Raw genomic sequence first — 22,491 nt, 5'->3', positions numbered from 1 at the left:
GGTTATCCCTCAGCAGCTTGACTGAACTGTTGAATGATTCTTGCAACAGTGAAATGCTGCAATCTGTGACTGATGGCAAGTTGGTTTCACAAGTGGCTGCCATGCTCAAAGACAGCTCTAAGTGTGCCCTTTGGAAGTGAACAAGGACTCTGCACTCTAAGACCATCCTTCTGAAACAAATTATTTGCAAGTGAAAGTAGTTGGAAAGCCAGCTGGTGAAACACTTTATCATCAATGTGAACCACAACTTGGAGTATTGGGTGTGTAAGGTGTGTTAAGGTCATGTGTGCAAGGGGGTCGGATCACAAGGGCTTGGCCTCAGCTTGTACACAGTCATCTGGAGTTTCCAGGATTTGACTAGGGCAGACAATGGATGTCCAGATCTGAAAGATGAGATAAATCTGATGGATGTCTGGATGTTATTTGGACAAGCAGATAAGACTAATCCAGATGAAGTCCAGATGTTAAGAACCATGTTGCTCAAAGGAGAGAGAGACTGACTCAGAGGGGCTTGGCCTCAGCTCGTACACTGTGCCCCTAGGTATGGAAGGAATAGGGGCTACATCAGACTCTGTCTGATGTAGAAACAAACAGAGGTAGACTACCCTAAGGTAGAGTCAGAGGGACAGGGATTGGACCTAAGTCCAGAAAGAGGGGAAGTGCCAGAAAGGTGGAGCTCTGGCCTAGGGAATCAATCCCTAGGCCTGATGGGTAAGTCCAAGAGAGGATTGGGCAGGTAGAGCAAAGTCTAAGATGATATTCAAACTAAGGAAACTACAGGAGTACCTACAGGGGCTACATACTGGAGAATATCTGAGGGGATCAGTAAGCAAAGGAGCAGGGCTATGTATGAGCATGTGGAAACACATTAGTAAGTAAGATGGAACATAACTAAATGAACTCGGAGATGAAGATTTGCACAAGGATCAATAAGCAAGATGGAATGAGAGGTAGCTGAAAGCCAGAAAGGTGGAGATGTCTAAATGGGGATAGGTGCAGGATATTGGACAGAGGGGGCATATGACAAAGGTGCTTATGTATAGGCTTATAGGCGTCTCCCTCAAAGAACTCTAGGCTTGCATCAAAAATGGTCTCAAGGATAGAGCACAGGTACATGAGTTTTTTAGCATGAGCTGGCCAACACTCTCATTACATACTTTGTAAGATGAGCAGAAGCCAATGTTGAGGTAGGTGCTTATTTACTTTGGCAGGAGGATGAACTGACAGGTCGCCAGACCTGTGGATTATTGAAGGGATACACACACTACATTCCAGGACCTCACACACCATCAGTGATGGGGCAATCTTCAGAGTGTCTTGACAATGCAGAGAGTGCAGGTAGCAGAGTGTATTTTGATGGAATCAAGGTAAGGCTGTTTGTGATTGCCCTAGGTATGATCTGTCTAACTATATATATAGACACAGATGCCTGATAAAGTGCCAGTGTCTATGCAGCACACTATTTGTGATGGTCACCACAACCAGGGGGACATCCTAATGAAGTATGCCAAGGCCAGCATTCCCCCAGGTGAAACTCTTACTGAGACCAACAATCAAGGAAATTTGTATGAGAGGGGGCAGAATACATTTATGAAGACGATGAGTTTGCATCAGAGAGCACTGGTGTGATACACCTCATTCATGGCTGGCCAGAGCAAGGCCATGATCCTGAAATGGTTAGCAGTTCCTCCATGTTACAACTTGCTTCTCTTATGTTTAACCACTAGCATGGGATTCACCTGTCTAAAGACATGGTGTCTGGACCTCATGGCACCCCATATATTTATGCATACTTCCAGGTGACTGAGGTCTTGGCCTTGTACTTTGCTGAAATGTTTTGCATGGCCTTTCCAGAATTTTATGAGGAATACAGGAAGACAGTTGAGGCAGGCAAATAGACAGTAGTTAATCCCAGGCCATTTCTGGGTAGGGTGATTATATGGAAATTATCAGTACTCCCACACCAGGACAGCTTAGATGAGGAGCTAGCAGTTATTTTTCTAATGGGCCATTTTAAAGGTGGAGAGTGTTACCTGCCTGATCTCAAACTCAAACTATGATGAGTCTCACTGTATTCAGTCATTTAGCATGTCCTCATACTTTTCAAGGTACTGGCTGGGTAAGGTTATCATTCTCATGGCTAGTACACTCTATTATGGCATAGGGGACTAGACTCCTGAGCCTGGAGTGTCAGAGGATGGGGTTATGCCAGGGGAGGTATCTAATGTGTGGTTCTTTCCCCATTCTTCATATGAGCTCTTGAAAGATAAACCTGCTGGCTGGTCTCCTGCAGGGGCAGGGGGACTATAAATATCGACAGTTACATGTCATAACATATTACACTGATGTTCTTCTTACAGTCTCATGCATTTTCTACTGTCTTTTAGTGAGTAATACCGAGGTATGGGCATGTAGGCCTAGGTAACAGAGGAGTGAACACTAATGGGGGAGCCCCTTCAGTGACAAACTCCATATTATATGGGTCACCTGACCTACATAATATCCCATATAAGATGGGCCAGCAGACTATAGGCCGATGTTATGTATGTATATCCTTGATGTTGACAGGTGGGCCAGAAGAGATATTATTTCCAATGGGAATGGGTGGGCCCATCTATGCTAATGTTATAAATATCCTCAACAATAGTGGATGGACCAGGAGAAATATTATTACCAATGGAGATGGGTGGGCCCATTTGGGTAATATGTAGAGTAGAATAGACATATATTATAGACAGCTGGGCTGAAAAGAGATATATGGCAGATATTATTATATAGACAGGTGGGCCGATATATTAGTATTATTTTGTAGATGGGTGGGCTGATGGGGTGGTGAAATATTTATTATATATACAGGTGGGCTGACATGGGGGTATATTAGATAGATGGGTGGGTGTTACAACCATGTACATCCCTATTCATTTTCTCTCTTACTGTCTATTACATCATGAGCCGCATGACACCGCCACTAGACTTATCTGTGACTCATACCTTGTATTACATCACAATTGCTGTTGCTGTCACTAGATGACCTATTTTTGTTATCACTTACGTATTCTTTATCTCTGACTCATATCTGTTCTCATGCCTGCCCTAAAGCACTTGTAGCTCACTATAAATAGTCCTCTTGTACATTTTAGTTCGGTACTTTAATCTTACTAGGTTTTACCTGAAACATCCTTCACTTGAGACCTCCAATCTCTTGTCATCTGAACCGTACTTTAAGTTAGAAGCACTCCTTCTGACTTAGCTTACATCAAACACTTGACTTATCATCTTGCATAGAATCTCAGCAGAGGTCCTTACTCTTATTGAGTTGTCTGTCGTTAGAACTATCCTAGTTTGTAACAGTGGGCTGACATAGTGGTATATTACATAGACAGATGGGCTGATGTAGGTGTATATTACATAGATAGGTGGGCTGATGTAGGGGGATGTCATATAGATGGGTGGGTCCAGATATGTATCATTTAGACATATGGGCCGAGGTATTGGTATACCATATGGACATATGAGCAATGCTGTTGCACTAGTTTTGATCTGAGTCATCAATGGCATTCAGACTCAGATCCTGTCCATGTCAATCAAAGTCAACACAGCCAAGTGCCCTGTCAACTCAGAATCCAGTGATACCTCAGAATCATTGATGGCAAACACCCATAGAGGTGAGAAACCACCCAACATAGTCCAAGGTTTGCATATGGATGACAAGAGTTGAATAAAGAAGAGGAAGGTGGGCACCATCATCAACAGTGAACATCCATAGAGGTAAGAAACCACCCATAAAGGCAATGGTAAGGAAACAAGAAAGAAAATTGCCAAAGGGCAGTATATAAACTTCATGTCATGTGACATTCTCATGCCACAGCAACAACAATTGGAGTTTGATTAATAGAGGGCTATTTGACATTGGCAAAAGGTCTGTGACCATACCAGCATGTGTGTTAATGGCCTCAACCAACTTTGCAACAATGAAAGCATTGACATTTATGATCTTGAAGTGTGTATCCCAAAAAATGAGAATCTGCCAGAGGTGTCAGAGTTTAGGGATAAGAAGTGAGTAGCAGAACTAACAAAATTGAAGTTACAGGATAAGGGTAAAGTGAATGAACAGGGGTAAAAGGCAGGACCCTTCACATGGCATGCTGGAAAATATCAATGTAATGTTGTGAGTATCACAACAACTGCTGAAGCCTGACACTTATGCTGATAAAAGTTGTAGATGTCAAGGTTCCTGGCTGCTGTGGATGAAGTCATGGATGCCCAACCATCTCCTCACTTCACCATTTGGGTGAAAAATGATCCAAAACAGCTGGATGAAAACAGGAGGTTATATACTATAGGTATCTAACAGAATGATCAATCAGCAGAGTCCGAGGCTATGTACAAAGCATATAGATAGTCTATTGGTAAGTAGAAATGGATCACAAATCATGAAATGGAAATGAAGCATAGGTAACAGATCAGGGAGCAGGACGGATATACAGATAGCCGAAATACCAGAGTTAGGGGATTACCAAAAGGAGACAAGTGCTGGTTGTGGATTCAGATGAATTGTGGACCAGACTGGATAAGTAGACAGATTGGATGACGAGATGTTGGAGGAGGATAAGATGTGGATAGGATTGGAGATAAGATGTGGATTGGATCTGAGATCCAGATATGTGGATATGACAATGCCTGGAGGTGCACAGGACAGGATATCCAGAGGTCTGGAAGGAATAGGGGCTACATCGGACAAAGTCCAATGTAGAAGCACACAGAGGTAGACTACCCTTAGGTAAAGTCAGAGAGACAGGAAGTGGACCAAAGTCCAGAAAGAGGGTAAGTGCTGGAAGGGCAAGACTCCAGCCTTGGGAAGCAATCCCTAGACTTAGGACAGAGACATAGGGGACACATCTGAAGGTCCAGAATTCTGGCCTAGGGAATCCTTCCCTAGGCCTTATGGAAAAGGATGAGACTCAGATGGACTGAAGTGTGGAAGATGATTGGGTAGATCTAAGGTGATATTCTGACTGAGGACTCTACTGGAGTTGTACAGGGGTTATATACTAGAGGATATCTGAGAGGATCAGTAAGCAATGCAGTAAGGCTATGTACAAGCATGTGGAAACATATTAGTAAGTAAGATGGAACATAAGTAAATGAACTTGGAGATGAAACTAGTACAAGGATCAATCAGCAAGACGGAAACAGAGATAACCAAGAACTGGAAAGGTGGAGATGCCTAAATGGGGATAGGTGCAGGATATCAGACAGAGGGTGGGAATAGGTCTGGAGATCTGGGGATCCGGAAGACAGGGTGGATACAGGACCTGAATATGAGGAGGTGGATATAGTCTGAAATCTGAGATGAGGTGAGGTCCAGATTTCTTGCTGGACAGAATGTGCATAGGGTGGACAGGATAGGGGTGTATGGATCAGGCTAGTAGTAAAGATCCAGAGCTCCAGAGCTCAGGGGTAATTCCATAGCAGATCTAATCCTGCTTAGATATGGAGCACACAGTGGAAGGAGATCTGGGAATGAGTTGGATATGGGGTCCGGAAATAGGTCCGGAAAGCGTGGGAATATGATGGGATCTATGTCTGGCATATGGGATATGACAGTATTCTATTATTAGCATAGCACCCAGATCACCAAAAAATGACTGAAGTAATTGTCACAAGATGGCACCACTTACCAACCTTCTTGAGTGATTGGTATTCCCCCAGCTGATTTGGACAATGATAAGCACTAAGTCAGTTATCAAGGTGTACTGTTACATACTTAAATCATTCCAGCACTGTATTGTTTGTGTTCATGCTGTGATACAGACATGTACATGGGGTAAAAGCACATACATGTGAGTGCAGAGGCATGCAGACAGGTTTGTGTGATGGGTGAGTTAATGGGAGCTAGCCCAAGTGCATGAGGGCCAGGAATTGTTCAAATGAGTCCATGCAAGTGCAAGTCAGTGCAGATGAATCACATGTGTTATTAATGCAGGTGTGACAAAATGAAAACACATAATACAATCATGGAAATCAAACCATACCTGTATTACAGTATCACCCATCATTGCATCAGCTATGTATAAGCAATGCAGTGTAGGGATTTCATTTACTGTGGGCTTGTATAGGCAGATATTACTTAGTGTTATGTTCGCACTTTGGTGCTTATGTAATCATCATAGTTTCACCTCTTACCAGTACTAGTCTGAGACTGAGCAGTTATTAGCATGATTTCCTACTCTCTCTGAGCACTGAGTCTATTCCAGAAACCCTTTAGGGTTGAATAGCAGCTAGGCATAGCACATTTAGCCCAACATTAGAAGTCTACTTTCTGTTACAGTAACATCCACTTGTTTGGCCCCTATTCATTTTCCTTGCTCACACCCTTGCTGGACTCTTTCCTCTTTGACCAATTGCCCCTCTTTTCCTTCTTGACCGTTCTACCCTTTTCTCTTGATTGTTCCACTGACCATTCTGTCAGTTGTACCTTATCCTCAGTTTGTCCAATGACTCACCGACCCTATGCCCTTAACCACTTAACCAGTACTTCTTACTTACTATGGTATTTTGACTCATCATGACTCACCATGACTCATGTCCCCTTTACCCTTACCACTCAACCAGTACTTTCTACTTACTTTGGTATCTTGACTCGTCATGACTCGACTAGCCCTCTACCCTTACCACTAATACAGCAGACCTGCTCTTATCCCTTCCAATGGTATATATACCTTATGGGTAGCACTTGTATTCTCTAACTTGAATCTACTTAGTTCATACTGCCTACCCTTTGAGCCCTAAGCAAGCTCTCCTCTTTAGCAAGTACTTTCATTGGAGCTCATTGCTGCCAATGTCTCTAGCCTTGTGAAGAGAACAATTGACAACTCACTGTCATAATTGTCAATAATCAATCATAGCTCTCACAGCTAGGTCGATTGCTGTGAACTCATACCTGCAAACACTTGCTGGTTGCAGCAGGCTTGGTGCAAGCCCCAATCAAAGTTCTATGTTACTCACTCGCTTCATTTGCTTGCCACAGACTTAGCTTGATCATAACACTTTCCAGTTATCTTCTTGTTGTGTTTCCCACAGCGGGTTAGTATGTAGAGATAGCATTTATGCTTACCTAAGATGTGTTTGATACAATGTTTGAATGTTGCATTCCTGCATCCCTCTGCTTTCAAATCCAAACACTATCCATAGTCAGTAACATGCTGACTTTGACCTCATACCTCTATTGATTATGTGCTTGTCTGGATCAAAATGTGGTGCTAATGTTGATCTTACACCTACAAAGCAAGCAAATGAATGCACTTTCATTTAAAGTCAGCTGAAGGGACAACAATGGTATGTTTGGATTATTCTTAAATATATATCTGATACTAACTACACTATGGATACAAAGGACAACCAATGCAACTGCTGTCCTTCATCAATGCAAGACTGCACCATGAGGGAGCACACCTACACACTTCTCAAGACATTGGAAAGAGTTGGATATGAGGTTGAAGATTTAGAGGCTGATCGGTTCCATGAAAGAGGGGAGCTTGAGGAGGCACACATGAGTCAATTCATGGCCCACTAAATGTGCATGGGTGTTGGGGCTGTATTAGAAACATTTGTGCAACATAGGATGCTGAGCATATATGCACATACCTTGTTCCATGCATGTCCCTGGAGACTTTGTGGTTGTGCAAGTCGATAGTATGGTTTTGATTATCTGGTAATATCAGACCCTCAGTTCATTGCTTACATAATGGATGTTCATGAGTTGGGCACATGGGGCTATTGATCTATGTACTAAGTCAATGGTTGGCAACTATCACTAATTCATATTCTTTGGATCAAATGTATCACTCTACCTCAAAGTGCAGCCCATCATATGACCATACACCTGAGAGAGTGAGCAAATGAATGCAATCTAGTTCTGAATCTGTCAAAAGGCTATCACCAGTAAGTACTGACTAATCTGTATGGTTGACTGCTCTTGTTAATGGATGTATTGATCAGCAGGGGACTGAATCAATCTCAGGAGTGCACTCCTCATGGCCGGAGTCCACTTGGAGGGAACATGCTGTCCAGTTGCAAGAGATGCTTGAACAAGTGGAATCCATATCACATATCTCAAGAGCAATCAGGTCTGTAGTTGCATGGAGCTTAAGGAGATTATAAAAAGGCATAAAACAGAGTTAGATGAGATGAGAAAGAAATATGAGGAGGACCTTGAGAGCTATCATGACCATATTGACAATTTGGGAGAGGAGGTATGATATAACACTGTGATACTTGACATCCAGACAAACAACATGGAGTGGCTTGATGCACTAACAAATGCTCAAAGAAAGGAGATAGAGGGCCTCATTAGCCTCTGCATTCAAGATGAGATGGAGAGGTACCAAGCTAATGCTATTGTCAGAGACAAAATTGTCAACTGGATGGATCACACACTCTTGTAACATGTCAGTTGGACACATGCATTTGATATTAAATGTTGCCTGCACCACTAGCTGTTACCATACAATACTCCTCACAACTGAGTTCAGACACATTCCATGACTAGTCAGAATCAACTGCAACCTCAATATATTCTCAATTTGGTGCATTACATTGTTTTTGACATCATGCCATGCACAGGTGGAAAGCCTCCAGGGCCTATGATGCCAATGTCTGGTCACTGTACATCCTGTGATACATTCAGTTCATTTCCACACACTGACTGACTGCTGATGGATGATAGATGTAGCAGATGATATTGCAATGCCATTTTCTTCTGTCCTCAAGGATCTTATCATTGTAGAATACAGGCCATCAATGGACAGAATGGATCCTGACCATGCAGGCAATCCACATGCCTTGGCAGTCCATATGCACATATGCTGGCACATGGACATCTGTGCTAAGGGCCTCCATAATATTCTTGCAGAGTCATTCAGCTTGCTTGCCACACCAATGATGCCAATGAATGGGCTACCCCTGCACAAAGACACCAGGAGCAAGCTACCTGAGGATGCTATATTAAGCCAGGAGAGGAAAAGACGCACCACATTAGCACAAGCAATCTACAGTGCAAAGTTGGACTCACAGATGGTCTGGAGGATTATGGAGCTGGTGCAAGCACTCAGGATTAAGGTGCAGCATGTGAAGAATGCTTGTGATGCTTGGGATGATGATAATTTGGAAGGACCAAGGAAGGCATATGTCAGCCATCAAATGGACACAATTGTGGATCTCACAAGTCAACTAATCATTGGGAATGGGGCAATTCTCAGGCACTGTCATATGGAGTTCTACACCAAGGAGCAGGCACAATCATGGAAGGGGAGAGCGGACAAAATGGAATCATGTGTGTGGGCAGTTGTCAATTTATGTCATCAGTCATTGGAAGAGTTTGATGAGGTCCTAATAGATTCATTGTCCTGGTAGTTAGTAATGCAAGATGTGATTTTGTCATCTGTGTTTAATAAACCTGGCATCTGGAATACTTTATAGTTGAATATCTGAGCATGCCATCATGGTTGGTGAATGTTTGCTACATGGGTGGATCATCTCCTGATGGATACAAGATGTTCCAACTCACTGGTCAGCAACTCTATAATACCACAGGGGTCAGATGGAATAATGCCTTTGCCTCACCATGATTGTATGTACTGATATTGATCTGAATATCAGAACTTGCAGTCATGGTCAGGTAGGATTTTCCCCATAGCTAAGTCCACTTGTTACATTGAAAGGTGTTTCCTACCAAGCTGACCCCATGTGTGAGGGAAATGTAGATAGCTTTCATTTATGTTTGTTTTATGTCTGTATTTACTGTGTTGATTCAAATATTTTACAGGCAAGAGTTGCTTCTAATAGGTCAATTCAGGTAGTGGATGGATCAAAGAACAGGGCCTATTGAAGGAGGCAATAAACACTGCAGAAAAAGGCTGATTATGTATAGGATGGATGTGGCAAAAACCTGCAGATCTGTAGCAGACTTGTGCAAGATTCTTGTCAGGTCTGCTGCAGCTGTAACATTGTCAAACAATTGGTCACAATATTTGTGCATTTGTGTCTCATTTCACATAGATTCTTGTGTAATTTGTTTGCTTTATAATCCCCAACCACCTACCCAGTACTCCCACCACCAGCTGCAGCCTGCTATAGTGCACTGATTACTGTTCATACTCCAACCCATTGGCCATAGTGACAAGCAGATCATATAGCAGTACTGCTGGTGAATCTCAGATATAGTTACAAGCACTGTATGATGTCTGAGTAATGGTACAGTTCAATTCTCCCCCTCACTGTGTCTGTGAACCTTGTGAGACCCAATACTGCAATTGTCACCCATGAGTAGCTTGAAATGAAGATTTCAACCCTGAAAGACCAAACACAAAATGAGTTCCAGTTCCTTTAGAATAAAAACAAGCTTCTCAAAGCCAAAAACTCACACCTGAAGTTGCAATGGAAAGATACAGACAGGTGTTTGCAATGCATCAAAGTGTAAGTCAGCATTGAATATATTGAAGCAGATAATGGTGCAAGTATAGAGAACGAATGACAAGGGTGAGCAGGTAGATAGCAGTAGACAGTAAACTACCATGAATGTGAGGGGAGAGAAGGATAATCAACAGCATGCAAGTGATAATGCAATTCAGAGTGTGTACCTTTTAGTATGTCATGTGGCAAAAAAAAAACAGAACACAATGCTTGAACAAAGGATCTAGTAGGTCAAAGCTTCAGAATTCTGCTAGGCATCCAGAAAGTCAATCTGTAGCACTTCCCAGACTATCTAATGAATATTGGAGAAGGGAAAGGTAAATGGTGCAAATATCCTGCCATAAGGAAAGACTTGATTTCATACTAGACACAAATTGTACTGTTACAGGGAAGAATTAGCCACTTACAGAACCAAACCAGAGAAATCAATCACTCTAACTGGTTGCTAAAAGCGCTTACACCATGGCTCAAGAAATGAAGATCTGTAAGCAATACTTCAGTATATAAAAACTCCTGCAAGCAGTGTCATTACCTCATCATTGCAAGGAAAACCTTTGGTACTCTGGGGCAGACACTGATTTCAACATTCTCTTATCTCCTTGTGCTAGTATATGAGCAGCCATGTGATATTATTAGTATAGCAGGCACATATGCAAAATGGACAAATGTAGCCTTGGAGTTGTATGCAGATAGTGTTCATTGTCATGTCATTGCAAGAAGTGTTGTGGCTGGGTCAAGGGTTTTTATGCACACAAAACTTTGGATTTAGACAAAAAAAAGATCCTGAATTCAACAGATCTAGGGTAGAATATTGCTAGGATCTGGTCATCATGAGAGGATTAGTATGAAATCCCAGCGCTGCTGTGATGTGAGTGTTATGTGCAACAAATGTGGTGTGAATGTCTAGATTCATGAGATGCATCCCAGATGTAATCTGCATTTTTCTGCAGTGCAACTGCTAGCACTTATAGAAAGGGATGCAAACATTGTTATATTGATCACTGCATGGACTAGACTATCAAATATACTGATCACAGCAGAAGAAGCCTGAAAATAAGAAGTAGAGAGTGTGTGCAAGAAGACAGAGCAATATGGTCACTGTCATCGACAGTACACACCTATAGAGGTGAGAAAACCACCAGAAATAGTCCAAGATATGAGGTAGAGTATGTGAAAAAGGACAGAACCAAATGGTCACCATCATCAACAGTATACGCCCATAGAGCTGAGAAAACCAATAGACATAGCCCAAGGAGAAGGAAGATGTGAAGCTAACAAGTGTGCGAAAGAGGACAGAGCAAGGTGGTCACTGTCATCAACAGTATGCACCCATAGAGGCAAGAAAACCACCAATGGAAGGTAATGGTACGAAAGGAAGAAAGAAATTTGCAAAAGGAAAATATATCAACTTGACATCATGTGATACTCCCATGCCACACCAACAGGAATTACAAACTCATTTCTCAGGCATAAGTTAACAGGTCACATGATGCCAAATGTCAATATAAATCAAGCTCCCACTGCTAGTAGTGTTGCTAGTGAACTGAATGGATAGCAGTGTGCATGTCAATCCCCACAGTCTATCAATAATCAGCCATTGCACACTCACCTGCAATGATCATGAGACCATGGACATAGTTGCCCAAATTATCCAATGGTCCACTTTCTGTTGAGTGTTTGATCATGATATTCACAAGGCACATGTGGCTGATGCTCATGCCTGAAGTATTCAAAGGCATCAGACCCTATCCAAATTCACTTCAGGAGGCCATGAAGTGCTGGATGATTACTAGCATTGATGACACCCTTGCTGCAGTAGTGTTTGAAGCATACAATGCTGGGCTGCATGATAGTATGGGTGTAACTCCAGGTTGCATGGGTCCTAGGTCAAGAACATTTGTGAACAGGTGCTCGCTATTCTTTCCTGACCCTGATGCATCACATAAAAATAATACTCAGTGGTCTGCACTATGGGAAGGAGATGGGTATATCACAGAGTTTCACAGGATGATGAAGTTGATGGAAGTGGATCAGCAGGCAGCACTGAAGGAAGGGTTGTGCAAGGTGTGTTCTGACCTGCACTATCTCCCTGCAAGTGGTGTAAGAGTGTGGATGCAGAAGCATGATGCCATAGTATTCACAACAAATCCTGCATTTTACAGGATTGACTGTGTTGGACAGGGGGCAGAGAGTCAGAGAAAGGCTCCAAAAGCGTGTCACACAATGAAGCTGATCAAGGGAAAGTGTTTCTTTGCAGCTGACCTGATGGACTCACAACCATTTGACACTGATGGGAATTTGAGAAGGAAAACAGAGAGGCAAAAGTGTCAGGAGATTCAAAATAAAATGACCATAGCAAAGAGAAACAAGTGAGTTCCCCCTCCCCCACATCATCAGAAATCCAGGCCATTTCCAATGGACACAACAGCATCTGTGGAGTGAGATGAGGAAATGGATGTTGCTTAGCTTACAAATGCCCCATACATAGTGAGCACCTGATGAGGCATATTAGAACCAGCATTAATAGTAAATGGTTAATCTATTGTATACAAATGATTGTTCCTAACTGTGTTAGGCCAAGTGGGCAGAAAGCTCCTTTCTTGACATTGGTTTCACCAGATCACTGGTACATGCTCTTGCAACAATATTATGCAAGATCTTCAGTCATCGGAAATCAGCATGGGGTCAGCTGGACAGAATCCCCTACCTGACTGATGGAATAATTTGATATTCAATGCAAAATCAGATCACTCTATCACCATCATCCAAGGGTGTCAGTGCAGTTGACACCTTTCTTGATAATGAAAGGATTGTCCAACAAAGCTAATCACAATGTAGGACACTATCCTTTCTTATGAGTGGGGCAATCTGGGCAAAAGAATCTTACTTGATTTGATTCATCTCAAGTGCAGTTCCATGCTCAGGATCAAGCAAGTCAATTTGTTATTGTTGAGATAGTTGATACTTATAGAGTTAGCTATACACAGCTAATGTGCATGACACTGGACTTCTCATGGATTCAACCCAATGCAATGTAACTACTAACTGACATCTTTTTATACTACACTCACCAAGTGATTGGAAAGCTCGTTGAGGTCATACTGTATGCTAGATAGTAGTCTTGATGGTGATGGAGCCAGTGTTTTATTTTATTGAATACTCACACCTACAAACACAAAATATAGTGAAGCACACAGAGTATTAGTGAAAGCATGCACCAAAACAATCAACAACCTTGTGAACTTCAGCACTGAGGATGAGCTGAATACTTTGGGAGCTGGCAAAGTTTTCTTTGCTACATTAACAGTACATATTTATGTCAAGACTTATGACAGTGTTCTCAAGTCACTCTACAAGCAGCTCCTGGGTCATAGAGCCTTTGACAATGGTTGCAGCAACATGAAGGAACCATTCATTTAATGTCTGAACACCTACATCAATTACATATCATCATGATAGCATTTTTGACCTTGTACCCTAAGGTCTATTAGATCTACCAGAACCCTGAATGCACAAGGGCATCATCCACCTCTTTCTGCAACTCAGTACACAATGTGACAATGAATGAAACATGTGTCTCTACCTTCATGGCTCTCCTCTCTATGCATGATGCTGTATGGTTGTGACGGAGTACCACTGAATTGATGGTCTTGAGGATTACTGCACTTGTTGTGATGATTTCACCAAGCAACTCCAACACCTTCTTCATCAGTGTGTCAATATATGCCCCATCAGCATCAGTCTCCTCCCAGGTCATGCACTCCTCCATCACCTTGTTCATCTCAAGCTTCTACACCTCAGCAAGATCAATCATTTTGTGCACAGCAATACAGTTCTGCTGCATGATGGCCTCACACTCCATGTTGCAGTTGCCAATGTTGTTGTTAAGGTCATACTCAAAGGATAACTGGATCCAAAGGGCTTCAGCCTCAGCTCATGTGCTGTGCCCCTTACCCAAGTATTGCCCCTTATTTCAGGAAGGCAAGACTAGCGCGTCCAGAAGGTCGGATGAGTAGCGTAACGGATCCAGATGACTTCTGGATGAGGGATAAGTATCGTAAGGCTAATCTGGACAAGTCCAGACTAGAAACTAACAGTAATGGACTGTTGGAGACAGAGGCGGATATGGATAGACTATAGGAATCAATCCTAAGTCTCAGAGGGTGACGAGAGTAGAGGTACTCAAGTCCAGAGGACAGGAATGAGTGGAACTAAGATGATATTTGAACTGAGGTACTACAGAAAGTTACAGGGGGTTATATACTATAGGTATCTAACGGAATGATCAATCAGCAGAGTCCGAGGCTATGTACAAAGCATGTGGATAGTCTATTGGTAAGTAGAGATGGATCACAAATCATGAAACAGAAATGAAACATAGATAGCAGATCAGGGAGCAGGACAGATATACAGATAACCGAAATACTGGAGTTAGGGGGTTACTGAAAGGAGACAAGCACTGGTTGTGGATTCAGATGGGTTGTGGACTGGACTGGATGAGTGGACAGATTGAATGACAAGATGTTGGAGGGAGATAAGATGTGGATCTGAGATGAGATAAGGGTCGGATCTGAGATCTGGATATGCGGATATGACAGTTATTGTCAAAGATAATCGTTTTGTCAAGATCAATAGTGAGCCAAAAGATGTCATGTGCACCGAGTGTTACATTGTGCAAGTGCATTCTGACATGCATAATGACCCACGTCTGGTGCTCATGTGCATCTACACAATCTGCAATGGGTTGTTCTGCAATGACTGATATGGTTGGCTGAAGTCAGTACAATATGTGAACTGAATGCAAGACAGTGCATACCTTCATTAGTTGGCAGTCTCAATGGTCCCACAGGTCATCTGCCAGTGGAAGGCATAATGAAGGATCAAATGGAGTAATGGTTGATAGTTGGCATATGTGGTTAAGATGTAGGCTGTAGAAAGTGTGAAGTGAGGATGGACTTCACCTTATTGATCAGTGACTAAAACAGACTGGTGTCCACAATCACACCACTCACAATTGTTAAATGCAGTGAATGGTAAGTATTTTGTTGTTGAAGATGTATTGGATGTGTGATGCACTTCACAGGATTACTAGCAAGATATAGATTCTACTGAGCATTGTATAATGATTGTGGATGATCATCAGATGTACAAATATCATCCACTTCAGACACTATTTAGCTATGTTCTGTCTCCTTGACCTATCACCCCATCCCCATCATATTTTGTATATGTATAATAGTCACTGCTCATTAGTGTCATGCCACATAACTTTCAATGGAGTATCCTGCATCATGTGCACAATTTGGTACTATGCGATACCATCTCAAAGGCTATATAGTCATCCATGTCAATGAGTATCTGTTAAGAACCATGTTGCTCAAGGGAGAGAGAGACTGACTCAGAGGGGCTTGGCCTCAGCTCATACACTGTGCCCCTTACCTGAGTATGTGCCCTTCATTTCATATGAGGTCCAATGATGGTCTGACAAAGTCTGGAGGAGTGCAGGAGAGTTCTGGAGGAATGCAGGAAGTGCTCAGGAGAGTTCCCACTGCAAGGTAATACTTCTACAGGAAACAGGATGGAAGGATAGGAGGTCCAAGGGTTTGAAGGTCCAGAGGACAGGAGAATGGGATGTCTGAAGATATGGAGGGCAGGATGTCTGAAGGATAGGAGGATAGGACATCTGAGGGTTAGGAGGACAGGATGTCTGAAGGTATGGAGGGCAGGACATCTGAAGGACAGGACACCTGGAGGTCTGGAAGGAATAGGGGCTACATCAGACTCTGTCCAATGTAGAAACAAACAGAGGTAGACTACCCTAAGGTAGAGTCAGAGAGAACAGGGATTGGACCTAAGTCCAGAAAGAGGGTAAGTGCCAGAAAGGCAAAGCTCTGGCCTAGGGAATCAATCCCTAGGCCTGATGGGGAGAGGATTGGGCAAGTAGAGCAAAGTCTAAGATGATATTCACACTGAGGAAACTACAGGAGTATCTACAGGGGTTATATACTGGAGAATATCTGAGGGGATCAGTAAGCAAAGGCACAGGGCTATGTACGAGCATGTGGAAACACATTAGTAAGTAAGACAGAACATAAGTAAATGAACTCGGAGATGAAGACTCATACAAGGATCAATCAGCAAGACAGAACAGGAGGTAACCAAAAGCCAGAAAGGCAGAGATGCCTAAATGGTGATAGGTGCAGGATATTGGACAGAGGGTGGGAATAGGTCCAGAGATCTGGGGATCTGGAAGACAGGGTGGATACAGGACCAGAATATGAGGAGATGGATATAGTCCAGAATCTGAGACAAGGTGAAGTCCAGATGTCTTGCTGGATGGAGTGTGCATAGGGTGGATGGGACAGGGGGGTATGGATCAGGCTAGCAGTAGATATCTGATGGTCCAGAGCTCAGGGGTAAATCCAGAGCAGAGTCGATCCTGCTGAGGTATGGAGCACACAGTGGAAGGGGATCTGGGAATGAGTTGGATATGAAGTGGGGTCTGGATGTAGGCTTGGAAGGCATAGAAATATGATGGAATGTGGGTCCAGATTGTGGGATATGACAGTGTCCAAGTATTGTCTAACCTCTCCTCAACTCCAAGTGTTGGGCCACCTCTCATGCTCTTGAGAACCTGTTGTGTCACCAATCAGTATGAACTCCAGGTTTTTTCTTGCTCCTGATTGAGGTCCCCTGCTTATTGGAGGCACTTGGGTGACAGAAGGGAAATGAGAAAATGAGCGATAAGACAGTCATGCAGATGAGTGGGTATAATTGATATACTTTACTTGAGCTTGTTGGCACATTGAAAATACTTCTTGGAGTGATACACAACATCAAGTGCATAATACACAATCATGTATTGCACAACACAGTCACCTACACGATCTAATGACACTCATCTTGACTTGAATGTTTGGCCAAATAACACGAGAATCATGTAGCATAAACATGAAATCCAATACAATTGACATCGAACACATTGTATTCAAACATGAATTAATTAATTTGAATCCCATATACACTACAGTACACTTACAATCTCACAGTGACAAAGGAAAACACTGTTACAAAGATATAGAAATGCAATACCAGCAAAAGGTGGCCATCAGTAGTGATACCATAATGACCAATGGACAGCAAGATGGCCACCATCATCGACAGTGAATGCCCATATAGGCAAGAAACCACCAACATAGTCCAAGGGTTGCTTGCATGCTAGGAGTGGGAGGAGGAAGAGAAGAGGTGGCTATCATCATCAACAGTAAATGCCCATAGAGGTGAGAAACCACCTGTAAAGGTAATGGTAAGAAAGAAAGAGCAAAATTTGCCAATGTGTGATATACCAACTTCACATTACATGATGTTCTCATGCCATTCACAGACATGACATGATCACATGATGTTCTGGGGTTCAGGATTGCCACCCAGTGATAATTAATGATTCAGAGGTTCATATGCATAAATAGAAGTCAATAAACATTGAAGTGATGATTCTGATTGAACTGGTTTGTGGTCTGACAATAGGTGAGGCTGGTCACTTCATCACCTGCAAGTGACTCATTGTAAATGATGTAGTGTAAAAAATGTGTGATACTAACATCATTCTCTTGATCACAAGTACTTATACAAGGAATCATAGAAATAATGGAGAGTGGTGATAGTGAAGGTGAGTCTGGGGCCCAGAAATGTCTTAATACCACATCAGGCACAAAAGTCATTCCTACACAGTATTGTCTCAGTTGGGGTCACAATAGCATATGCAAAAGAAAGCTAGAGGATGTTCCTTGAGATCCAAAGTCAGTATAATAGTGGGGGCATAGCATCTTCTCACTGGCTGGATTATCAAAATCTACAATGAACACCTTATATTCATCCAAGTATGTGGGATTCTTGTGAAAATGTTTGAAATAAAGAAGGTTCAGTAATGCCTCTGCCAGATATCTTGTGTGTCTATGCTAGTTCATGGTAGAAACAACAAATACTTGAGCTTTGGCATCTGATACAAACTGAGAAACTCCTTGAGTATACATCATACTGGATCATGTGCTGCTTGATTCTCCACAACATGGTTATCCGATTCGAGGAAGAGCACCACATATCTACTACTCAATGGTCCACAGGGCAGGATGAGTTTGAAGAGGAACAAGAGGAGGATGCTGGTGAGGACAGAGTTGGTGATATGTTGTATGATGGAACACCTGGACAGGCATCTTATGGTTGGTTGATAGACTACTTGCTTGAAACCCAGGAGAGGAGGCAGGGGTAGGCAAGAACAAGGTACAATGCATAACATTAGTGAAATAGAACATGTAAGGTACACTAGGCTTACAAAAAATGCACATGACTTTAAACATGAATACATGCAAACAAGTGAGTCCAATGCAAATGGCAAATGAAAGCTCCAACATGAACAAGTATAGCAACAGCTGTGAGCAAGCAAACAACAAATCAAATCTCTTTTGATAACAACCCTTCTTTGAGAGTGATTAACTCAATTTCAAGGTGAAGAGCTGCCACCTTCTCTGACTGAACTTTGGCCTGGGCTTCAAGAAGACAAAGCTTGAGTGTCTTTGCCTCCTGTGACCACTGGTGCACTGAAGCAGCTTCACTGTGCTCAATTACACCCTGCTCCCATTGGAATTGTATATTGCACTCATGGCAGAGCACATTGACCTTGGCAATTTTGTACTCAAAGATAGATTCCTTTGCAGAGTAGATATAGCTTATATTGTCAGTGAGAGACCCCACTTGGTCAAGCACATCTGATGTTCCTGATTAAACATGCCCTGAAAGGCTGCACTTGTGTGCAGTCTTTTTCTGGCCAGGTTTGAGCAAGGTCTGTGAGTCTTGTGATACCATGTGGAATGATGAAGCAAATGTCCATGCAGACAAGCTGGGGGTATTCACCAATGATGATGCCATAGACACTGGTTTTTTTGCATGAGGGGAGCCATGCTCCATGGCATGGGCGGTGTGAGACTTGCCAGTGAAGGCTACTTCATGACAATGATACTGTGAGGTGTGATTTGTTGGCTTGAAGGTGTGGAATAGTGAGGGGGACCTTTGGTGTGGGTGTTTATTGCTTGGACACTGAGTGTCATCCTGTTCCTCATTATCCACTTCCATCTCCAACTCCTCAGTGCTGTTATCCAAATTTCTGAGGTCACACTCCTCAAGTGCAGGGTCAGAGTCATCGTATGTAGGGTCATATGGAGGGTTGTGGCCCCAAATAAAGGTAGCAGGGGGCACACCTTTGTCAAGTGAATTGTCAGTGTCCATATTGTCAAGGTCAGCATCTATATTGTTGAGGTTAGGGTTGGTATTGGAAGGAGTTTGGGATGCAGTAGGATAAGGGGTGTCATTGGGTTCAAAATTTGGAGCCCTCTCTTTCCCCTTTGCTTGTGAGTGCACCATGGAATCATCTGTGGTGGCACTGGAATTTGCAGGATGAGAGGCAACCTGCTTGCCAGTAGGGTGAGAGGTCTGTTTGCATTTAGGCTCTGTTAGCACATGGAGGGCACCAGTGTGATCCCTTCCAGGAATAGAGGAGAAGGTCTTTGGGGCAAAGGCAGGGTTGTCCTTCCACAGTACATCAAGATCTTCAAACCATGAAAATTCAGATGATACTTGTGTTGTAATGTTTCTAGATTAATCAGATAATTTAAATGATTTAAAATAAAACTTGCCTCAAAGATTTACTTTAGATAGAGGGTCAAGAGGGTTGACACTAGTACCAGTCATCCCAAAATGATTGGTTACAGCCTTATACTTCTCCCTGAGACTAAGGTTTTGTTAGTGTTACAGTACCCTAGTCTTTTTCTCATCATCACTGCAGATACCTCATGGCTGTACTTCTTACACTTCCTTTTCACCTTGCTGTCTCCTCATGTTGTTCTCTTATCTCTGTCTCATACTGTGCTTTCTCATGAACCTTCCTTTCTTAGTACTTGTTACTCTTTACCAGCCTGGTCTGTGCACGATTCCTTTACATATATAAACCCTAGCTAGCACTTGTACTTTTCTCCAACTTGAATCTACTGGGTTCTCCTTGATATCTGAACTCTAGCTCCTCAGGAAGGAGGCTAGCCTATGTCTCATTTGAACTCTAGATCCTGTGGGAGTCTAGATGATCACTCCTGAGGGAGGCATTGACTTGACAAGGTCTTATCCTTGGTTGACCCTGATCCTTGATTCCTTTATTGGAACAACTCTATCTAAGTTCATAACAGTTAGTGAATACACATGTAAGGAAGAAGATGCACATACTATGTGAGACAATTGGCAATGGCTCGTCCAAACTTTGGCTAGTTCCCTTCTACAGTGTACTGGGTCCCATATGTCAGGTCGTTTTCAAATACATGTCTAGCAATTACAATGTAGATATTGACTTTACTCTTGCCTGAAGGACAATCAGTGCTGATCACCATGCTGCAATTTTTTTTTGTTATCAGAGAAAAGTATATCACAGTCCGCTGGATGTGTAGCAAGCCAGGATACAAGGATTGTAGTGCCATCAAAATTGGTGGTGTCCAACCTGATCTTGGCAGAGACAAAGCTAGTATCATCCCTATGAGTTGTAGGCCAATCTTCAGGGCCAGTTATGTTTTCATTGTCCAGATCAGTTACAGATTGATGTTGGGAGGGGATCTGGATGGTTGGTACCTCCTCATCCTCATCCCTTCCCACAAGTCACAGTAGTACCCCTCACTCTCCCCCTAGCCCTAGCCCTTCCCCTATCACACAAGGATTTCAAAGGTTGTGGTGGTTGTGGCAGCTGTGGCAACAGTGGTGGTGGTAGTTTGCTTATATTTAGACCAGCAGATATTTGAGAAAGTTGCTTGAGGTGTGCTGAATGCTTTACAGTGGGTGAACATATTGGGGACATTGTGCATGTGTAGCATAAAGTTTTGATTTCAGACTCCAATACTGAAAGTTTGCCTATTTGTTGATGTTTCAGGGAAGTTCCAAGCAAGTTTCAAGGCCAGCTCTGAATCCCACTTATGTTGAATTAAAAGTAGAACATCATTATCCTTAGTCCAGTTGGTACAAAACCTCACCACTAATATTCTTCTTCTGTTCAGGATATTCTTTGATGTTTCCCTTCAGAGGGATCCTATTATTGAAAGGATGTGACAGAAGACATGTACATGTTGGAGGTGTGAAATGCTGATGATGAAGGAGGCACTGTTCCAGATGTGTTGCTGCCTTGTGATAAAGAAATTGATGCCTTGCATTTGTTTGACAAGAGCTCATATATGATAGAAGGAAATCCCAAATGATGAAGAGGAATAGGAAGGCAGTTGAGGTAGAGATGAGGGTGCAATGAATCCTGGTTCATTAATAATGATGATTTGCTTGGAGGTCAGGTTGGTTATTGAATTATTGAATCTCTCTCTTGCCATGATGACTGTTGATCTCTTTGACACACCATCCTGGTCTACTGGCATAGCATCAAGACCACAGCAGATCATAAATCTTTTTTCATACAAGGATCATGTTGCTGACTTTCCAGTAGGGATGGAGGGAACCCTGGAATACATCCCAAGTCAGGCCCTCCTTTTCCCTATCCACCTCTTCAGTCCTGAAATTGTAGATTTCAAGCTTGGCCCATGGTGGAACTATCATGAAATGTGAACAATCTGCCCAAGATATCAGCTCTTTAATAGGATAATGACGAGGATGGTGCAATGATATACTGGCAGGTAGATTTTCATTCCCTTTGAGATAAATGTTAGGAAAGCTATACTTCTCTAATGTAATGACACTAGCTTTAGCAGTAGATATTGTTCCAGTCTTTATGGGTTTAATACTACCACAAAGAATGGTAGGCCAAACTTGAACTTGATGGTAAGGACCAATAATGTTGATACTGATGATGAATGTGGAAAATATATGAGACTCTAAATCATGGCAGATGTGCAAGTAATGTGGTTGGTCCATGCTGCTGTAAGGAAAAGTACCCTACTTACATGTGAGTTCACTAGCAGAAAGGCAAGTTTAAGAGGATCCGCTTAC

The 22,491-nt window shown here is 42.6% G+C and overlaps 3 protein-coding genes across 3 annotated transcripts; 2 read left to right on the top strand and 1 right to left on the bottom strand.

The window, feature by feature from the left end:
* Positions 1-1,295: 1,295 nt before the first annotated feature.
* On the top strand, positions 1,296-1,898 carry BJ212DRAFT_1486822 (uncharacterized protein; the record flags this gene model as incomplete). The annotated part of the gene is made up of 4 exons (XM_041341173.1): positions 1,296-1,367; positions 1,420-1,603; positions 1,654-1,676; positions 1,728-1,898. The coding sequence occupies 4 exons, from the start codon at positions 1,296-1,298 to the stop codon at positions 1,896-1,898; spliced, it is 450 nt and encodes a 149-aa protein (XP_041186807.1).
* A 6,645-nt stretch (positions 1,899-8,543) lies between these two features.
* On the top strand, positions 8,544-9,860 carry BJ212DRAFT_1304395 (uncharacterized protein; the record flags this gene model as incomplete). Its single annotated transcript, XM_041333592.1, has 5 exons — positions 8,544-8,667; positions 8,729-9,334; positions 9,481-9,570; positions 9,661-9,679; positions 9,827-9,860. 5 exons carry the CDS (start codon positions 8,544-8,546, stop codon positions 9,858-9,860), a joined length of 873 nt encoding a protein of 290 aa, XP_041186806.1.
* Positions 9,861-19,251: 9,391 nt separating this feature from the next.
* On the bottom strand, positions 19,252-20,364 carry BJ212DRAFT_1304394 (uncharacterized protein; the record flags this gene model as incomplete). Its single annotated transcript, XM_041333591.1, has 4 exons — positions 19,252-20,075; positions 20,104-20,119; positions 20,176-20,257; positions 20,336-20,364. The coding sequence occupies 4 exons, from the start codon at positions 20,362-20,364 to the stop codon at positions 19,252-19,254; spliced, it is 951 nt and encodes a 316-aa protein (XP_041186805.1).
* Between the last annotated feature and the right edge of the window lie 2,127 nt (positions 20,365-22,491).

The sequence above is a fragment of the Suillus subaureus genome (genome assembly GCF_016647635.1).
Source record: "Suillus subaureus strain MN1 chromosome Unknown BJ212scaffold_61, whole genome shotgun sequence".
Classification (NCBI taxonomy): domain Eukaryota; kingdom Fungi; phylum Basidiomycota; class Agaricomycetes; order Boletales; family Suillaceae; genus Suillus; species Suillus subaureus.
Note: the sequence above shows the minus strand (reverse complement) of the source record. Positions and strands in the feature narration are given on the sequence as shown.